This window comes from Varanus komodoensis, unplaced genomic scaffold (genome assembly GCF_004798865.1).
Source record: "Varanus komodoensis strain SLA01 unplaced genomic scaffold, ASM479886v1 scaffold33, whole genome shotgun sequence".
Classification (NCBI taxonomy): domain Eukaryota; kingdom Metazoa; phylum Chordata; class Lepidosauria; order Squamata; family Varanidae; genus Varanus; species Varanus komodoensis.
Window position 1 is genome coordinate 485,188 of NW_025335817.1, and position 15,734 is coordinate 500,921.

At 47.1% G+C, this 15,734-nt stretch overlaps 1 protein-coding gene across 1 annotated transcript in view; it reads left to right on the top strand.

Annotated features, from left to right (window-relative positions):
• Positions 1 to 401: 401 nt before the first annotated feature.
• The window catches only part of CHRFAM7A (CHRNA7 (exons 5-10) and FAM7A (exons A-E) fusion), a 51,177-nt gene continuing 35,844 nt past the window's right edge, over positions 402 to 15,734 (top strand). Inside the window, exons 1-2 of the mRNA XM_044438886.1 lie at positions 402 to 456; positions 9,021 to 9,160. Coding sequence (XP_044294821.1) covers positions 402 to 456; positions 9,021 to 9,160 — 195 coding nt within the window. The remainder of the gene's footprint in view (positions 457 to 9,020; positions 9,161 to 15,734) is intronic.

Below are 15,734 nucleotides of genomic sequence, written 5' to 3' on the forward strand. Positions count from 1 at the left end.
CCTATAAAGCCGCGCTCCGGCCCGGCCGGGGAGCCGCATTGCCCCGCCGCCGCCGCCGCCGCAGGGGCAGCCGCCTTTGGGCACCCGCCGGCGCACCTCCTCGGAAGGAGGGAAATCCGTCACGTGGGGACGAGGAGGAGGCGGCGGCGGAGGAGGAGGAGGGCGCGATTAGCATTCCAGCGCCGCCGTGGAGCCGGCAGCTGGAGCCGGGGAGGCAGGCGGGCAGCAGCGGCAGGAGGAGGAGTTTTCCCGTCCGGCGGCGCCGCTGCGAACGGGGCTCCCCGGCTCCCCGGGGGCGCGCGCGGCATCCCCGAGCCCCGCGCCCGCCTCTGCTGCGCGCTCGGCGCCGGGACCGGCGCCCAACTTTGCGCGCCCGGCCGCTGCCGCTGGCGCCCGCCGGCATGGGGCTGCGGGAGCTGTCCGTGGTGCTGATCGTCGCCGCGGGACTGGTGCAGGGTGAGTCGGGCGCCGGGTTGCTGGAGAGGGAGCCGGACTTTGGGAAGACCCCCGCGGTCCGCGCAGGCAGCCCCTCCGCCTCCTGCGCACGCAGCGCCCATCTGCAGCCTGAGCCGGGCTGGGAGGACCCAGCCGCAGGTTGGACAGAGAGGGGGGATGCCTCTGAGCATGCAGAGAGTGCCTTCCCAGCGCCCGGGGTTTACTCTGGGCGAGAGAGGTGGGCTTCCGGCTCAGCGCTGAGCGTTCTAGAACGCGAGCGTTTCCCTTTGAGGGTCCCCTTTGCACGTCCAGCTGTTTGGGTCTTGCTTTTGGGGAGGGCAGTGAATCCAAAGCAGCAAGCTATCGTGTGAAACGGCAGATTCAGATCTCACGGGAACCAAAAATGCCGGAATGGCAAGCAGCAACTGAACGGAGCATGAACCGTGTTTTGCGTGAATCTTTCCTCTCATCCATTGCTTCGGTTTCTTTACCAAGCCTCTCTATCTGAATACTGGGACGGGTTTCCCTGATCATCGCAGGGCATCCAGAATCCGCCCAAGGCAGTGGGGACTGGGGCGCTGGGTGAGGGAACTGGGACATCAAATCCCAGTTCAGATCTTCAGGAGCATTTTCCCATCATAGCAAAACTCTCCTGGCCTGCAAACTTTCAAAATGTATTGGGCTAATAACAGGGTTGGAGTGGGTTTTATTTTGGTTTGCTTCTTTTTTTACATCCCCAGTAGTAAATACTATTTCGTGAAAAAGAAATACTATTTTTGCTTACTTAAAAAAAGTGGTGGAGAAGACACAATCATAATTAAGGGTTATCCTACTTTGCTTGAATTATGCTCAAAGTGTAAACATCTTGGTTTTACCAAACAGATAGTAAAACTGGACTTCAGAGCTCATGTCTGTAGGATTGCACTGTGACTGTTGTTGTTCTAAAATTCATTAGGAGGAGTACAGATATAGAATACAGAAATCCCCAACCAAGTTGGAGTTCCAAAGTGATGGAGCAAGATAGATTCCCTCTTCTCAGCTGTATTATACTCTATAAGCTGAGCTGTTTACCTCCTCCTCCTCTTAAACTAATTTTAAAAAATGTTTTGGGGAAAGTATGAGTAAAGGGATTTGAAAAATGAAATTGGAAAACCTTTAACAATGAGCGAAAATCAGATTTTCAGGAATGTGCAGCTTCTCTTCATAGCAGCTGTTTGCCCTTTAGCTGAAATACCGTTATATTTTGCTGAAGGGGCACCTGAACTATTCTGGGGAAAATTTTTCCCACAGGGCAGCCTCGGAGGTTTGACGGAGGGCACCTTGAGTGGCACCCTTGAGTGCTCCCCACTCCCGAAATAACTACAGGAAGGCCTCGGGAAAGCTTCAGCTGTCCACCCTTCCCATCAGAGCCAAAGCAGTTTGCCTCATTTATGTGTTTCCAGAGTGACTCTGAATTAATTTTATCCGCTGTGTAGCTGCATATACATGCTCGAGAATGCGTATGCATTATGTGCGTAGTGGGAAATAAGGCTGCACCAAAGAGTTTCTCTGGCGAATGATGCTAAACGGAGGCAGAGTTGTTATTCTATTACTCTTTTCCCCTATAGCTCCTCCTCAGCACACGGCATTTTAAAGAATTCACAATGTAAGATGAGTGTCTGGCTGGTGGTGGAACTTGGGACTCTCTGGAAGTTGTCAGGGGACTGGCTACCCGTGGTGAAGACTCCCGCCCTGTGTCCCAAGAGAGGAATTGAATTGCGTGCTTCGCTTGACGTAGAAACAGTAACTTGACTAGAACACGGAGCAGTCATTGCTCCTCTTATTCATGCCCCTTGCTTCACATCAGGTCAAAAGTTTCGGTGAATTGGTGCTCTCCCCGGTGCTGCCAAAATCTCCTAGTGCCCACCTGTTGTTCTCTCTGCTAGTTTAAGGCAGCAGGGATTCTTCCTGGGGGAAATTCCTCTGGAGGTGGGATTCATCAAGCGGGTGAGGCTTGGAGGCCAAACCTTGTGCCCTAGGAGAACCCGAGCAGATCCTTCAGAGGCAGACCTCTGGGGCATTTGCCCAATGCATCCCCGAACTAGGGCAAATCGTAACAGGAAAACCTTCCTCACGGTCCAAGAAATAGGACAGTGGGACCAGCTGCCTGGAGAGGTGGGGGGCTCTCCCACACTGGAGGCATTCAAGAAGAAGCTGGGCAGCCAACTGAGTGGGAAGGTGTAACGTGGTGTCCTGCAGGGGGTTGGACTCGATGGCCTTCTTGGCCCCTTCCAACTCTACTATTCCATGATTCTATTATTCTTTTCACTTATCCCTGAGTGTAGGACATGGAACAATCAATTGCAACAAACCAGATTCAGGCTGGACATCAGGAAAAGCTTCCTCACGGTCAGAGCAATACGGCAGTGGAACCAGCTGCCTGGAGAGGTGGGGGGCTCCCCCACAGTAGAGACATTCAAGAAAAAGCTGGACAGCCACCTGAGTGGGATGGTGTGACTTGGTGTCCTGCAGCAGCAGGGGATTGGACCTCATGGCCTTCTTGGCCCCTTCCAACTCTATGGTTCTACGATTCTATGATTAAGTGGGGAGGAGGGGAGGGAATTAAGGAGAGGTGGCATCACGTTTCGGGTGCAAGGATCAGTATGAAAATATTGTGTGTGGTTGTTGTTTATTACTAAATGGATCCCTCTGTGCTCATGCATAGAGACTTGGATGTGCAGAAGGGTAATTGCAGAATTGGTGACAAGGTCAAGAGAAATCTTTCCGAAGGCCAAGCCCTGGGAACCTCTGGAACAGGGAGGCCAATCCTTTCCCGAATCTAGTAGAAGACTCTCAGTGAAGGATTAATCACATAATTAATTTGCAACACAAGCAACATATAATTAATTTGCCACCACAAGAGATGGCAAAGACATTTGTTTATTATAAAACATCGACCTCACTTAATAGTTAAAATCCCTAAAAACAGGAGAAAGGCACCTAATTAAGAATATTAAAGCCTTAAAAATAAAATTGCAGTGCTATAAAGAATAAACCAAGATGACAGCAGTGCTCCTTAAGGGAAAGCCTTGGAGAACACGTGTGTTTTTAAGAGGCGTTTAAAGCTAGCCACCCTCCTTTCTGAGGATTCCACAGAGCGAGTGACACCAGCTTTCCACTGGTTCCTCAGAAGATCCCAGGGACTGACAGGGCATATATGTGGGGGAGCTGCCAACCTGCTAAGCCCCAAAGGGCTTGGGACCACGAGATCTGACAGAACACATCTCCTGATCTTCATCTACCCTGACACTATGACCAAGTTCTAGGACCAACCTCTGACTGCCACCTTTGAGGAAGGCTCAGATGGTGGCCACAAGAAGGGTCTTTGTAGTGGTGGCTCCCAGTTGTGGAACGAGCTTCTCAATGAGGCCTTCCTGGTGCCAACTTTACTATCTTTTCAGTGCCAGGTAAAAACCATCCTCTCCTTGCAGATTATTCTTGTAGTTCAGTGGTCCTTCTGGCTGGTTTTACGTTTTTTTTTTTAAATGTAATATATAGATTTTATATATATTGATCTATTTTAATTTTGGTTTTTTAATTTTGTATTGTAAACTTTTAATGATGTAATATATTTTAATTTGATCGATCTACTATTGTCATTTTTAATGCGCTGTTGCGAACCATCCAGAGAGCTTTGGAGGTTGGCTGGCGAAAAATTAATTAATTACACAAACAATTATTCTGGTCCCAAGTATGCAGGACTTTGTATGGCCATAACAGGGCCTTGACCCTTGCTTTGTAGCTAATACACAGTCAGTGCCGTCCTTTTAATTCCGGCTCATTTTGCACTAGCTGCAGTTTTTGAACCAGGTGATGGAGAATTAGGCAAATTCATGGAGGATCAACATGTCACGAGCTCTCGACTGTGCTGGCTCAACGAAACCCCGAATGCCTCTGAATACCATTTCTTGGAGACCAACAGCAGGAGAACTCCTGTGATTCCCTTCAAAGTCTGCTTGTGGACCTACTCATTTATTTTAAATGCATAACTTATTTGAGATCGGCAGCAGAGGCCCTCCTCCGGGAACCCTCTGTGAAAGATATCAGGAGGGTGAGCACCCGGAGGAGGGCCTTCTCTGCGATGGCGCCCAACCTATGGAATGCGCTCCCCAGAGAGGTCCGCCTGGCGCCGTCATTATTAGTTTTTCAGCGACAGGCCAAGACCTTTTTATTTAAGCAATATTTTAATAACTATTAATATTATTTATTGGTTTTAATTTTTACAGCCAGGGTGAATCTGGATTTTAATATGTTTTGTTTTATATGCTTGTTTATTTATTGTGTTGGAAGCCATCCCGAGGCTCATGTGAATGGGACGGCATACAAAAACTCCAGACAGACAGACAAATAAATAAATAAAGGAGGATGTGAGAATGAAAAGCCTCATAGACACCCGCTTCTCTTAAAGAGGCCCACTCAAAGATGTGAAGCTACAAGTGCCAGAAATGTCACATACGGCTTTGCATTTCGGAGTCCAGATCGCCTTCCAAAGAGGTTCATCATATTCAGGTTCAAAGGATGGCGTGAGCCTCCTTCTCAGCTGAGCAGGTTTCCGGCTACCAGTTGATGGTCGTTACTTGAAGCAAAGCTGTGAAAACAGCCTTTCCCACCTGTTCTCCTCCATATGTCTTGAACATCAGTGTTCATCATCCCCAGACAGAAGTGGCCAGTGCTTGTCCAAAATAAATGGTCTGCACTTGTTTGGGAAGGTTGAAGTACAAAACTGTAATCCTAGAGACACTTATCTTTGAATACACTTTGTTGAATGCTGTGGACAAGCACTCTCGGACAAACGTGTTCAGGACTGTATTCTCCTGCAGACTTGGCATTAAGGCAATGCTAGAAAACACACTTGCTTGGAAGCAAGCTTTGCTGGGCAAGTAGCACACAACTTCTCTGCAAGGGATTGTGCTACATTCCCCACAGAATTCAGTGGGAATAGACCAGACATTGGTATGTTTCTCCCTACAGGGCATGGAAACCTGGATTTAATCAAGACAACAGGGTACTGTTAGAGGCGACGTTGCTCCTTTCTCCATTACCTGCCTTTCTAAATAGCAGCTCTGTGTAACACATGGCCAGGCTGCTCAGAAGTCCTTCCTGGAATGGTTTTCTTCGCAGTAGCTGTGAAAGAGCTGCACTGTTCCCGTCCCAACATGGTGTGCTTGTCTACTGCATATGGGGAATCTTTCTAGGAAGGGAGACATTAAAAAGCCCGCAGTGTGAAGTTGTACGGCACAAGTAAATTAGATAATGCGGCTCATGTATTTAAGGCCTTTATGTGAAATGCAATCATCATTCTTAGAATAGTCAATGAAGTTTAGAAAACGTCACTGCAGATGCTTCTGTTACATGTTGGAGGTTGTTTTCTATGGCCTATCTGGCCATATTTTTAGGCGGGGACCTTCTCATGTGTGGAAGATTTACCTTCTTGGTTACAGTTCATGTGCGATAGATGGGAAAGGGGCAGAATCGTATTTATTTTCCCCATGGTTTGGGAGGTACCCCGACGAATGGAGTAGCTTCCTGTGGAAAGACACGTCAAGGAGGTTCTGATCCAGTCCCTGGCACTGAGCCAGTGTCCCTAAGCAGGGCAGCTGGAGACCTGATGAGGGCCCAGACAGCCCCATTCCTGACAGGAGACCTTGGACTGTCCCTCATTTTCAGGTGTTGGTCTCGACATGTCAAGTCCTGACTGGCTTGGGGCGAAGACACCCGAGATGCGGTTTCCTCCCATACATTGCAACAAACGGCTAGGGTCTTGCTTGCGTCTCACCCACCTGAAGAGGTTCAGCTGGTGGGAACACGTTGCATGGACTTTTTCGTGGCAGCGCTCCGGTCATGGCATTCCCTTCCAAAAGAAGTACTATCCCTTTCCTGATGGCTGTTAGGTGGGTGGTTACGTCATTTTTAAAAAATCTGGCTTATCCTCGTGCTTAATTATGATATTGGAAGCATTCAAATTACTGCAGCTCGCAGGCTGAATATGAGTCCACAGCGGTGTGATGTGGCTGTAAATAGGCAAATGCTGGTTTCGGCTGCATTGATAGAAGTATGTTTTATTTATGTAGAAAATTTCTATGCCGCCCCATTCGCCGAAGCCTCGGGGCGGCTCACAAATAAATCGATTAAAATACTATACATTAACAATATAAAACAAGTTAACAATATAAAATAAGTCGCCCTGGCCAAAGAATAAAATAAATAAATACTATTAACAGTTAAAATGACGTTTGAATAAAAAGGTCTTTGCCTGGTGCTGAAAAACAAATAACGACGGCGCCAGGCAGACCTCTCTGGGGAGCGCATTCCAGAGATAGGGCGCCACCGCAGAGAAGGCCCTCCTCCGGGTACCTACCCTCCTAATTTCCTTCACGGAGGGTTCCCGGAGAAGGGCCTCTCCCGCAGATCTCAGGGGGTGGGCGGGCATATATGGACGTAAGTGCTCCTTCAGGTAACCAGGATCCAAGCCGTTTAAGGCCTTATAGGTCATCACCAACACCTTGAATTGGGCCCGGACTTCAATGGGAAGCCAGTGAAGCTGACGGAGGACTGGAGTCATGTGAACATAATGCCCAGTCCCCATCAGCAGCCTGGCAGCTCTATTTTGAACGAATTGAAGTACCCGGACCGTCTTCAAGGGCAGCCCCACATAAAGCGCATTGCAGAAGTCAAGGCGGGAAGTCACCAACGTGTGTGTCACTGTCGCCAGGCCGTCGTACTCACTTGCCGATCCTGTGAAGCACCAGTTCCCCTTTGCTCAGCACTGGTTAGGTGAGCACTGTGCCTAAGGTCTGGGACAAAGAAAGATGCAGACAAGCTGGAAAGGGTCCAGAGGAGGGCAGCAACGATGGTCTGGGAACGAGAAACAAAGCCCGATGAACAGAGTTTGAAAGACCTGGGCATGTTCAGCCTCAAGAAGAGAAGGCTGGGAGGAGATGTGGAGATGTGTGCAAGTACTTGAAAGGCTGTCACAAAGAGGAAGGCCAGGATCTCTTCTTGATCTTCGCAAAAGATAATGGCCCACAAATGCTAGATTCTAGCTGAACAACGGAAAAAATGTCTTGACTGTTAGAGCAATGCAGCAATGGGAAGTTGTGGGCTCTTCTGCATTGGAGGCACTCAAGATGCAGCCATTTGTTAGAGATCCTTTAACCTGGAGTCCTGAACTGAATAGGGGGTTGGACCCTAAGACCTTATTGGCCCCTTCCAGCTCTATTATTACATTATTGTATGGATCTATGAGTCTATGATTCTAAGTTTATTGTATCTGCCTTTCCCCTCCCCCCAAAGGAAGATAGAGAAAGATGTCAGGTTGCAGAGCTGAGAGCTACATCTCTGAGAGCTTCAGGTCGACACCATGGGTGTGATGGCCTTCTAGAACCTAAGAATTATTCAGTAAAAGGGAAATTCATATGCATTTGTGTGAACTGGCTCAGTTTTGTTTTCTCCAAATAATAACACACTGTCCAGCTCATTTTGGATGAATTTATTGTAGACTCTCTGGTGGTATATTAGTGAGATGAATTTCTAAATGTAATGGATCTTGACAGGTCGTTTGGACTCGGACTGACCTTTCCCTTCCTCGCTTATCCAAACTCCTCCTTGCTGGCTGTTCCCAAATTATCCCTGGCTGATATTCATACTTCTTGTTCCCTGGTTGTCCCTGCTGAACTCAACTGGCAAGTTTTAGATTATAATGTATGCTTGGCTGCAGGAATAAGGAATCACTGGGGAAAAAGTCTTCTTCATCTGTTTAAAGTGTCTGCATCTCATCAGACACTTATCTTTGGTGCAACGCAGAATAAAATGACTTTGTTGCCGTTCCAAAGATATGTGTTTAGAATAGGCAGGGAAAGGAATGAGAGAATCAGCAAAACTCTAAATTCTCCATGTTCTACCAGAGCAACTTCCAGCTTGCACCTGACTCCGATTTCAACCCTTCCTCCACTCCTTCCCATGAAAGTTTGATTTTTTCGCATTTCATGTGCATTTCTTTGAAAGGACACATGGAAAATCTATATTTTTCTTTAATTCATTTAATATTTTTGTGCCCATTTTTCAAAATGTACACTTTTTCATGCATCTGTGTGTGACTCGTGTGTTCGAAGCCAAGGTTGTGATGTATATTTTATGACTGGCACTATGGCTTTTAAAAAACCTGCTTCTGCTCGACTTCTTGCGCCACTTTGTGAGGCAACAGCCTTAAAGAGCAGTTAAAAAACTTTAAATAAGCAACGAGTGCACAGCACAGGCGAGATCTAACCTGGGACTTTCCTGGCACACAGCTTGCACTCCAAGCCCCTGCGTGATAACAGGTCTTAGCAACACTTAACAGCTACTCAGGAAAAGGCACACGAGTCTCTTGGTTGTACCTGGAGCTGCTGTGAGCTGCATTTTGACCACTTCTATGACTTCCAGAAATGGCATCCAATGATAAAAAGAGTAATTTTAATTTCTATAGCACCTATTAGCCAAAGCTCTCTGGGCAGTTCACAGCAACGAGGTGTGTTTAAACTCTTCTCCGTTTGCCTCTGTTTCCCCAGTGTCTTTGCAAGGAGAGTATCAGAGAAAGCTCTACAAGGAACTTCTGAAGAATTATAACCCACTAGAAAGACCAGTGGCCAATGACTCCCAGCCGCTCACCGTCTCCTTCAGCCTCAGCCTCAGGCAGATCATGGACGTGGTGAGCCTTTCGTTCATGTATTTCTGGTCATGCTGTCCCCTCACCCCACTTCAGTCTTTCCAAAGGTCTCCAGAGAGGGGAGGGAAGTTCGGAGCCGGTCCTCAGCTTAATCTTCCCAGTGTCTTGGGGAGCTTTGCAAACAGGCACCCAGAAGTTGGTTGATGACAGCGATGTTTCTTCTAAGTGTGGGTGTCCCTCGGGGCAGCCACACTCCCAGCAAAATTGCAGGCCTCCGTCTTGGTCTGCACCAACAAACCAGTTCTCCTCGTTTGCCTCTTCTCCAAAAGAAGCTCCAAGGTAGTGTGAACGGGTCTTCCCCGCCCATTCCAAACCAAGCCACTGCAGAACACTTCGCATTGCAACAAGAAACAATGCACGTGGCTCCAAAGATTCTTCCGCATGGCTGTGTGGATTGCGGCCAAGCCCCGATGGATAGGAAATACTGAGGAGGGTTGGCAGATCAGGAGGAGGTGAAGCCTGGAAATGCAGGCTTTTAGCTCTTCTGCTAAGGAGACAGCTGGAAGATGGATGGCTCCCTCCATCGGCCCTCTGCCAGCCTGCCGCATTTCCATGGGAATTGTGGGAAGGATCTTTCCCTCCTCCACTGCTTGCTGTGAAACAACGCAGGGATTGGGCCACCGTTCTCCCTCTGGCAACGTGCTCGCTCTCCTGCATGGCACTCCGTGGCTACCAGGCAAGCTGTTAAATGCAAACCCGTTCTTACATAATGAGCTGTTTGCTGGCAAATGTACAGAGCGAGCAGTTGCAAAGCAAGAAGTTAAACAAGGCAACACCTTTAGGCTGAGCACTGCATATCCTGACAGCGTTCCAAGGATGCCAGCATGAGAAAGACGCTTTGCTCCTCACACCTAAACACACGCCCTTCCTCGCCTTTCCCTCTTGACCTCTGAGCACCACCCTGCTGCCCAAACACACCTTTACAATTACCTGCTGATTCTGATGGTTTCCCGAGCCATCTCACTGGGCCAAGTTCAGAGATGCAGAATGACAGACTGGTAGTCCCAGTTCAGCCTTACCTTCGCCTCACCCCTCTTTCTGCAGCTCCCCAGTCATTTCACAGCTTTCCTGCAGCACCCCCCCCCCACACAGTTTTTCTAGGATATCCCACCTAAGGCTTAGTTACTGGCTTTAAGGTAAAATAGACTGGTATTTTTGATATTTTGACCCCACCCCATTAACCTGGGTCCCACTCACTACTGGGAGATAGTCACTGAGAGCTTTGCTGAAGCGGCATTCAGTTTCTGGGCCGAGAGAAGCTGAATGCCCCTGATTTAAAGCCATCAAAGCTACCTGTAGGGGCTGATCACATATGCATGCAGAAGGCGGTGAATTCTAGAAGCAAGCTATTCCACTTAGAAGTGCTTTTGGCTGGGAAGAAAAGGGTTAAGCAGCCCCCTTCCCCCCACCCCAAACTCTCCTACCAGTACTCTGCAGAAGCAATTCCCTTGAGCCTCTTTACCTGCCAGGAGAAAGCCCTTAGAGAAAAGACTCGAAATCACGAAGCTCCATATGATGCCTGCAACACACCCACACAGCACTTCCTCTCACAGCAAACACAAAGAGTATCTGTCGTGGCTATAGTTTAATTTAGTAGCACTTGATGCTTTTTTACAGAATAGATTTATTGTGGTAGGGGGCAAAATCCCTTCTATACAAACAAAGTCAATAGCTATTGAAGGACCTTCTTTCTAAGAGGCCAGAATGTATAGTCTGAAAAAGCAATCCCCGCCCCGACCCCCGCAGGTTCAGTCCTTCATGGCTTCCAAATGTTAATTGACACTGGATATTGAAAGTCGAGCTGCTGGTTTTCTGGGCTTTTCCCAAAAGCCTGACTCACCTTAAGAAACGCTCACCTCAAGATGCATCGGGGTTGAATGGATTTACTTTGCCTGCAAGAGAAGCAGGCAAATTACACCCTGCTTCTTCTTACCTCGGAAGGTGTGCATCGCAGAGGAGGGCTTGCGGTGGATGTTGGGACCAGCAGCCAAGTTTGCCCTCATTATTTCTGCCCCCACGTCAGCTAGTGCAGGGCGTGGAATGCAAGACAAGGCTTCAGCACCTCCCGCTTCTTGTGATCTTTCTCCATTTCTCTGACTGCTCCCTGTGGGCAGGGAACACCAAGGAGGACTTCACCTCTCACGCCGTTAGAGCAAGCAGTCAATCACTCGCCCGAGATTTATGGCGCCAACCAACCTGGGTCTACTCAGAAGTGAGGAAGATGCACACAGGACGCAGTGTCAGACTGCCATCCTCACACCCATTCCTCTTGCAAGGACCCCAAGGTGGTGCAGACGGTGCTCCTTCTCCCTGTTTTATCCTCAGACCAACCCTCCGTAGGTTTGACTGAGAGCCAGTGCCTGGTCCCAGGTCGTCCCGTGGCCTTCATGGCCACGTGGGGGGCAGATCTCTGAAGCTCTAGTCCAGCCCTCTAAGCACTGCGCCACAAGGGGACAGTTCTCCAGAAAGCGGGTGGAGCGATGGGGTGGATAGGGCAGGGATGACAGGGGATGGGGCATGAAGACAAGGGCAACAGTGTGGGTGGTGTGTATGTGTGTTCACTGCCGATCATATCCCACCATCAGCCGCCAGACCAGCTTCTCCCCATCCAAGGGTGAAGGTAGGAAACATTTCACTCTGTTCACAGCCAGGGTGGATGGAGCACCTTTCTTTAGCATCTCTTAAAGCACAGTACTTCTAAAATCACAGGTGGCCAGCGCCACCTTATTTCTAGTTCTCAGTGGAGGGAACACCTCTTCAAACTCACAGCCACAACGGTTACTTTCAGGTGGTGTGTTGGAGAACACAATGGAAGAGATGTCTATCGTCTTCTTGTCCTGTCTGTGGACATCACAGAGTGACCAGACAGGATATATTTGGGTATAGGATTCTGCTTTAAATATCCCACTGGTCCGTTCGAACAGGCTGGTTCTTTAGTTCGTATGCTTGTTCCATCACATGACTATTTTAAAGTACTTAAACATCAGAACAGTTGTGTTCAGTTATAACCAAAATGAACTGAATGGATAGTAATTGGCCAACATGCCTACAGTTAAGCCAAGAAACTTTCTTTTATCAAAACTTCCTCCCGTCCTTCTGTGGTCATAGGTTCAGGCTGTATGTCTAAGAGGTTCTCTTTTTGGGGAAGGTCTAGGAAAGTTGATTCTGTGTTTAGAAGGTGTTTTGCTTGCCGATCTTTACATTCTGATCTTATTGATTATCATAATTCTAAAATAGCTTGGCTTTTACTACTAACATGGTGTGGTGTAAGGTACTTTGAGCTCTGTAAAAACAGGTTATTAATGCAATTTTTACAGAGGCATATGTAAAATATACTTCCATATTCCATATCGCATTTGTGCATGCCATCATTCATGTATGCACCGAAATGACACTGTAAAAATTAACTTTATTTTATTGGAAGGGGAAAATGTGAAAATATTTCTGCTGCTGACATGAGGTGTAGAAAGCAAGCAAGCAAGCAAACAACCCTCACATGGAGAGAAATATTACTAAGGATTCGATTACCTGAAATTGTTTGCAAACTGTTTGCAGCAAGGCTATTTAGGATCTGCAGGGATAAGATACCGTACCAGAAAAAGCAGTACGTCAAATTCAGTGAAGAAAAATATATCTGAGATGGGGATATGGTGGGAGATGAGAGAGAATGAACATCATTCATTTGTCGGGGGGCCTAGACCCTCCATCAGGAATTAAGGTAAAACTCTAGTGAAGTTTGTGGGTTGAAGAAGCACACCGGAAATAGAAGCACTGCAAAAACTACTGGAGAAGAGGGGGATGCTTGATTCAGGTGGAGCTGTACGCTAAATGAAACTGACTTATGGACTTTGTTTCCAGAGGATGTATTGAGGAATACAAGCTTAGACAGCCACAAGGGAGAGAAGCTCCAGAACCAACACCCTGGATCTGGTAGATGTGTATCCAAACTCAGTAGTTTTTAGTTCCATCAGAAGTCTTGGGGAAAGTTCAAATTGGCATTGCTGTTTAAATTGTTTGCATTTGTAGGTGAATTGGAGGGAAAGAACTCATTAAAAACATTTCAGTTTTATTGTTTATTGTTATACACCCCTTATATTTCAAACTAATATGCTTCCAAGGCAGTTAAAATATCATCAATCAAATCTTTATAAGATGTAATCAATGGAACATGACTCAAGAACCAAGCTAGCCATGATGCAAAAAAATTATGATTAGGAGCTATCATGTTATTTTTCTGTACATTCCAGGTTCATTTCTGCTTAATTTTCAAAGGATAGGGGAGAAAATTGTTTTTTTTCCCCTTATTGTAATGTGAACTTAACTAATTTCACAAATGTGAACCAATACTTGAAATAAAATTTAATTATGCTCCAAAAGCCACACAACTTTGAAATGTGCAGTGGGATTTTTCAGTTAGGAGTGTGCATGCAAGAGCCAGTGTGGTGGTTATGAGAGCAGGAAGGGGACTCAGGAAACCTGGGTTTGAGTCCCTGCTCAGCCCTGGAGCTCAATGGGTGACTTTGGGGCAGTCACAGACGCTCAGCCCAGCCTACCTCACAGGGTTGTTCTTAAGAAAAAGAGGAGAATCATGGAAGTCCTCTTGCATTCCTTGAAAGGAAACAAGGCTGGTTATAAAACAAAAATGACCCATGGTTTGGAAACACTGCCCTATGAGAGGAGAGACTGAGAGAACTGGGCATGTTCAGCCTCAAGAAGAGAAGATTAAAGGGGGTGACATGATATCCCTCTATAAGTACCTCAAAGGCTGTCACAAAGAGGAAGGTCAAGATCTCTTCTTGCTGATGCCAGAGTGCAGGGCATGGAATAATCAACTCAAGTTGCGACAACCCAGATTCAGGCTGGGCATCAGGAAAGGTTTCCTCACTCTCAGAGCAATGCAACAGTGGAACCAGCTGCCTGGAGAGGTGCTGAGCTCTCCCACACTAGAGACATTCAAGAAGAACCTGGACAGCCACCTGAGTGGGATGGTGTGACCTGGTGTCCTGCAACAGCAAGGGGTGGTCCTGAAGACCTTCATGGCCCCTTCCAACTCTACTATTCTATGATTCTATTCTAGAATTCTACAATAAAATAAATAATAAGGAAGTATAAAAATGTGCATTTTAGGGAAGAGTATATAAAATGTGCATATAATAGAAAATTTGTAAAAACTGTATTAGGAAAATTCCTTGCAAAAAGTGTGTCTTAGGAAAAATTGCAGATGGAAATGCCTATACAAAGAGAAATGCTTGCAAAAATGGGCACAGTTTTCCATGCAAACCTTTTTTTAAAATCAAAGTTCCGAATGAAGAGCACTTCAGACTGGAAAAATGCCCAAAGTCTGGCACAAACGGGACATAACACTGGGAAAAGGAGAAAACCAAAAGAAATGAAATGGGTTTGCATTCATCCAGGCATTGCTGTAATTCTTCTGCCCAACCTCATCGCCCTTCAGAAAGGCAGTAAGCTGCTATAATGTCATAATTAAATTTCTGCCTTGTAAGTTTTCAGTTTTCTGGGATAAACCTGCTCTGAAAGTCTGACCCTTCTAGCAAGAACAGGCTCTTCATAAGAAGCTCAACTTTACAACCAGGAACAAAACATAAAATGGCTGAACAGTTTAATTCCTCCAGAAGTGGCAACTCCCATACGTTTAACAAGAACGACAATAAAAAAGCTTTGCCACCTGCAACTGGCTTCCTCAATCTTTCACCTGCAGTAACACAGATGTATATTTGCACTTATATATACAGACAGTCGGTTGCTTAAAGATCGCTGAAAAAGAAGAAATGCTTTACCAAAACAGGGACAACGGTTTTCAAAACATTGGCATCTGCTTTTTTCATTTGAGATTCCTGCAGCGCATTAAATTACTCCACTAATTATGCCAAAATTGTTACCATAGTTTAAACAGAAACATAAGCTGCTCATCATCTGGCCTGGGTGAGTGATTCATTCTGCCATTTAGGAGAGGTTACCTGTGGCCACCTGCTTTCTCTGTCCAATGTAGCCCTTTGCCAAGAGAGCTCTCCTCTGAAAACACATGGCCAAGGGTAATGAGGTGTTCGGCTCCTAGGTGGACCTTCTCAGTCATCATTTTGCATCTCATGTGGCATCAAAACTTGGTAGTAGAGAGCAAGGTCTTGAACCAAAAGGACCCTGGCTCATTCCCCAACGTCTTTGGTCTTTGCTGGCCTGGGGCCCAGAAGGGTTGCCTTGCAACAGTACAAGCAGTCCTGTGTTGGATGGGTCAGTTCACCACCCTTGACCGATCTCCTCCACTCAGTGGAATTCAGCACCCTAATACCAAGAGCATCAGCTCGACCAAAGCAAGGTAGGTGCCGCACGCTTGAACCTCCTTGCACCTGGTCTGACCCGTGCTGGCTGTCCACTGGCAAAGCCTTAGATGCCAACATCAGAGCTTTAAATTGTGGCAGGAAGCTTCCAGGGGGCTGAGTGAGGCTGTGTTGCACAGAGAGACCTTGGCAAGGTGTTGTTCATTCATCGAAGCAGGGCTTGGTCCTCCCCATCTCATGTGTGTTGGGGCTCCAGGTGT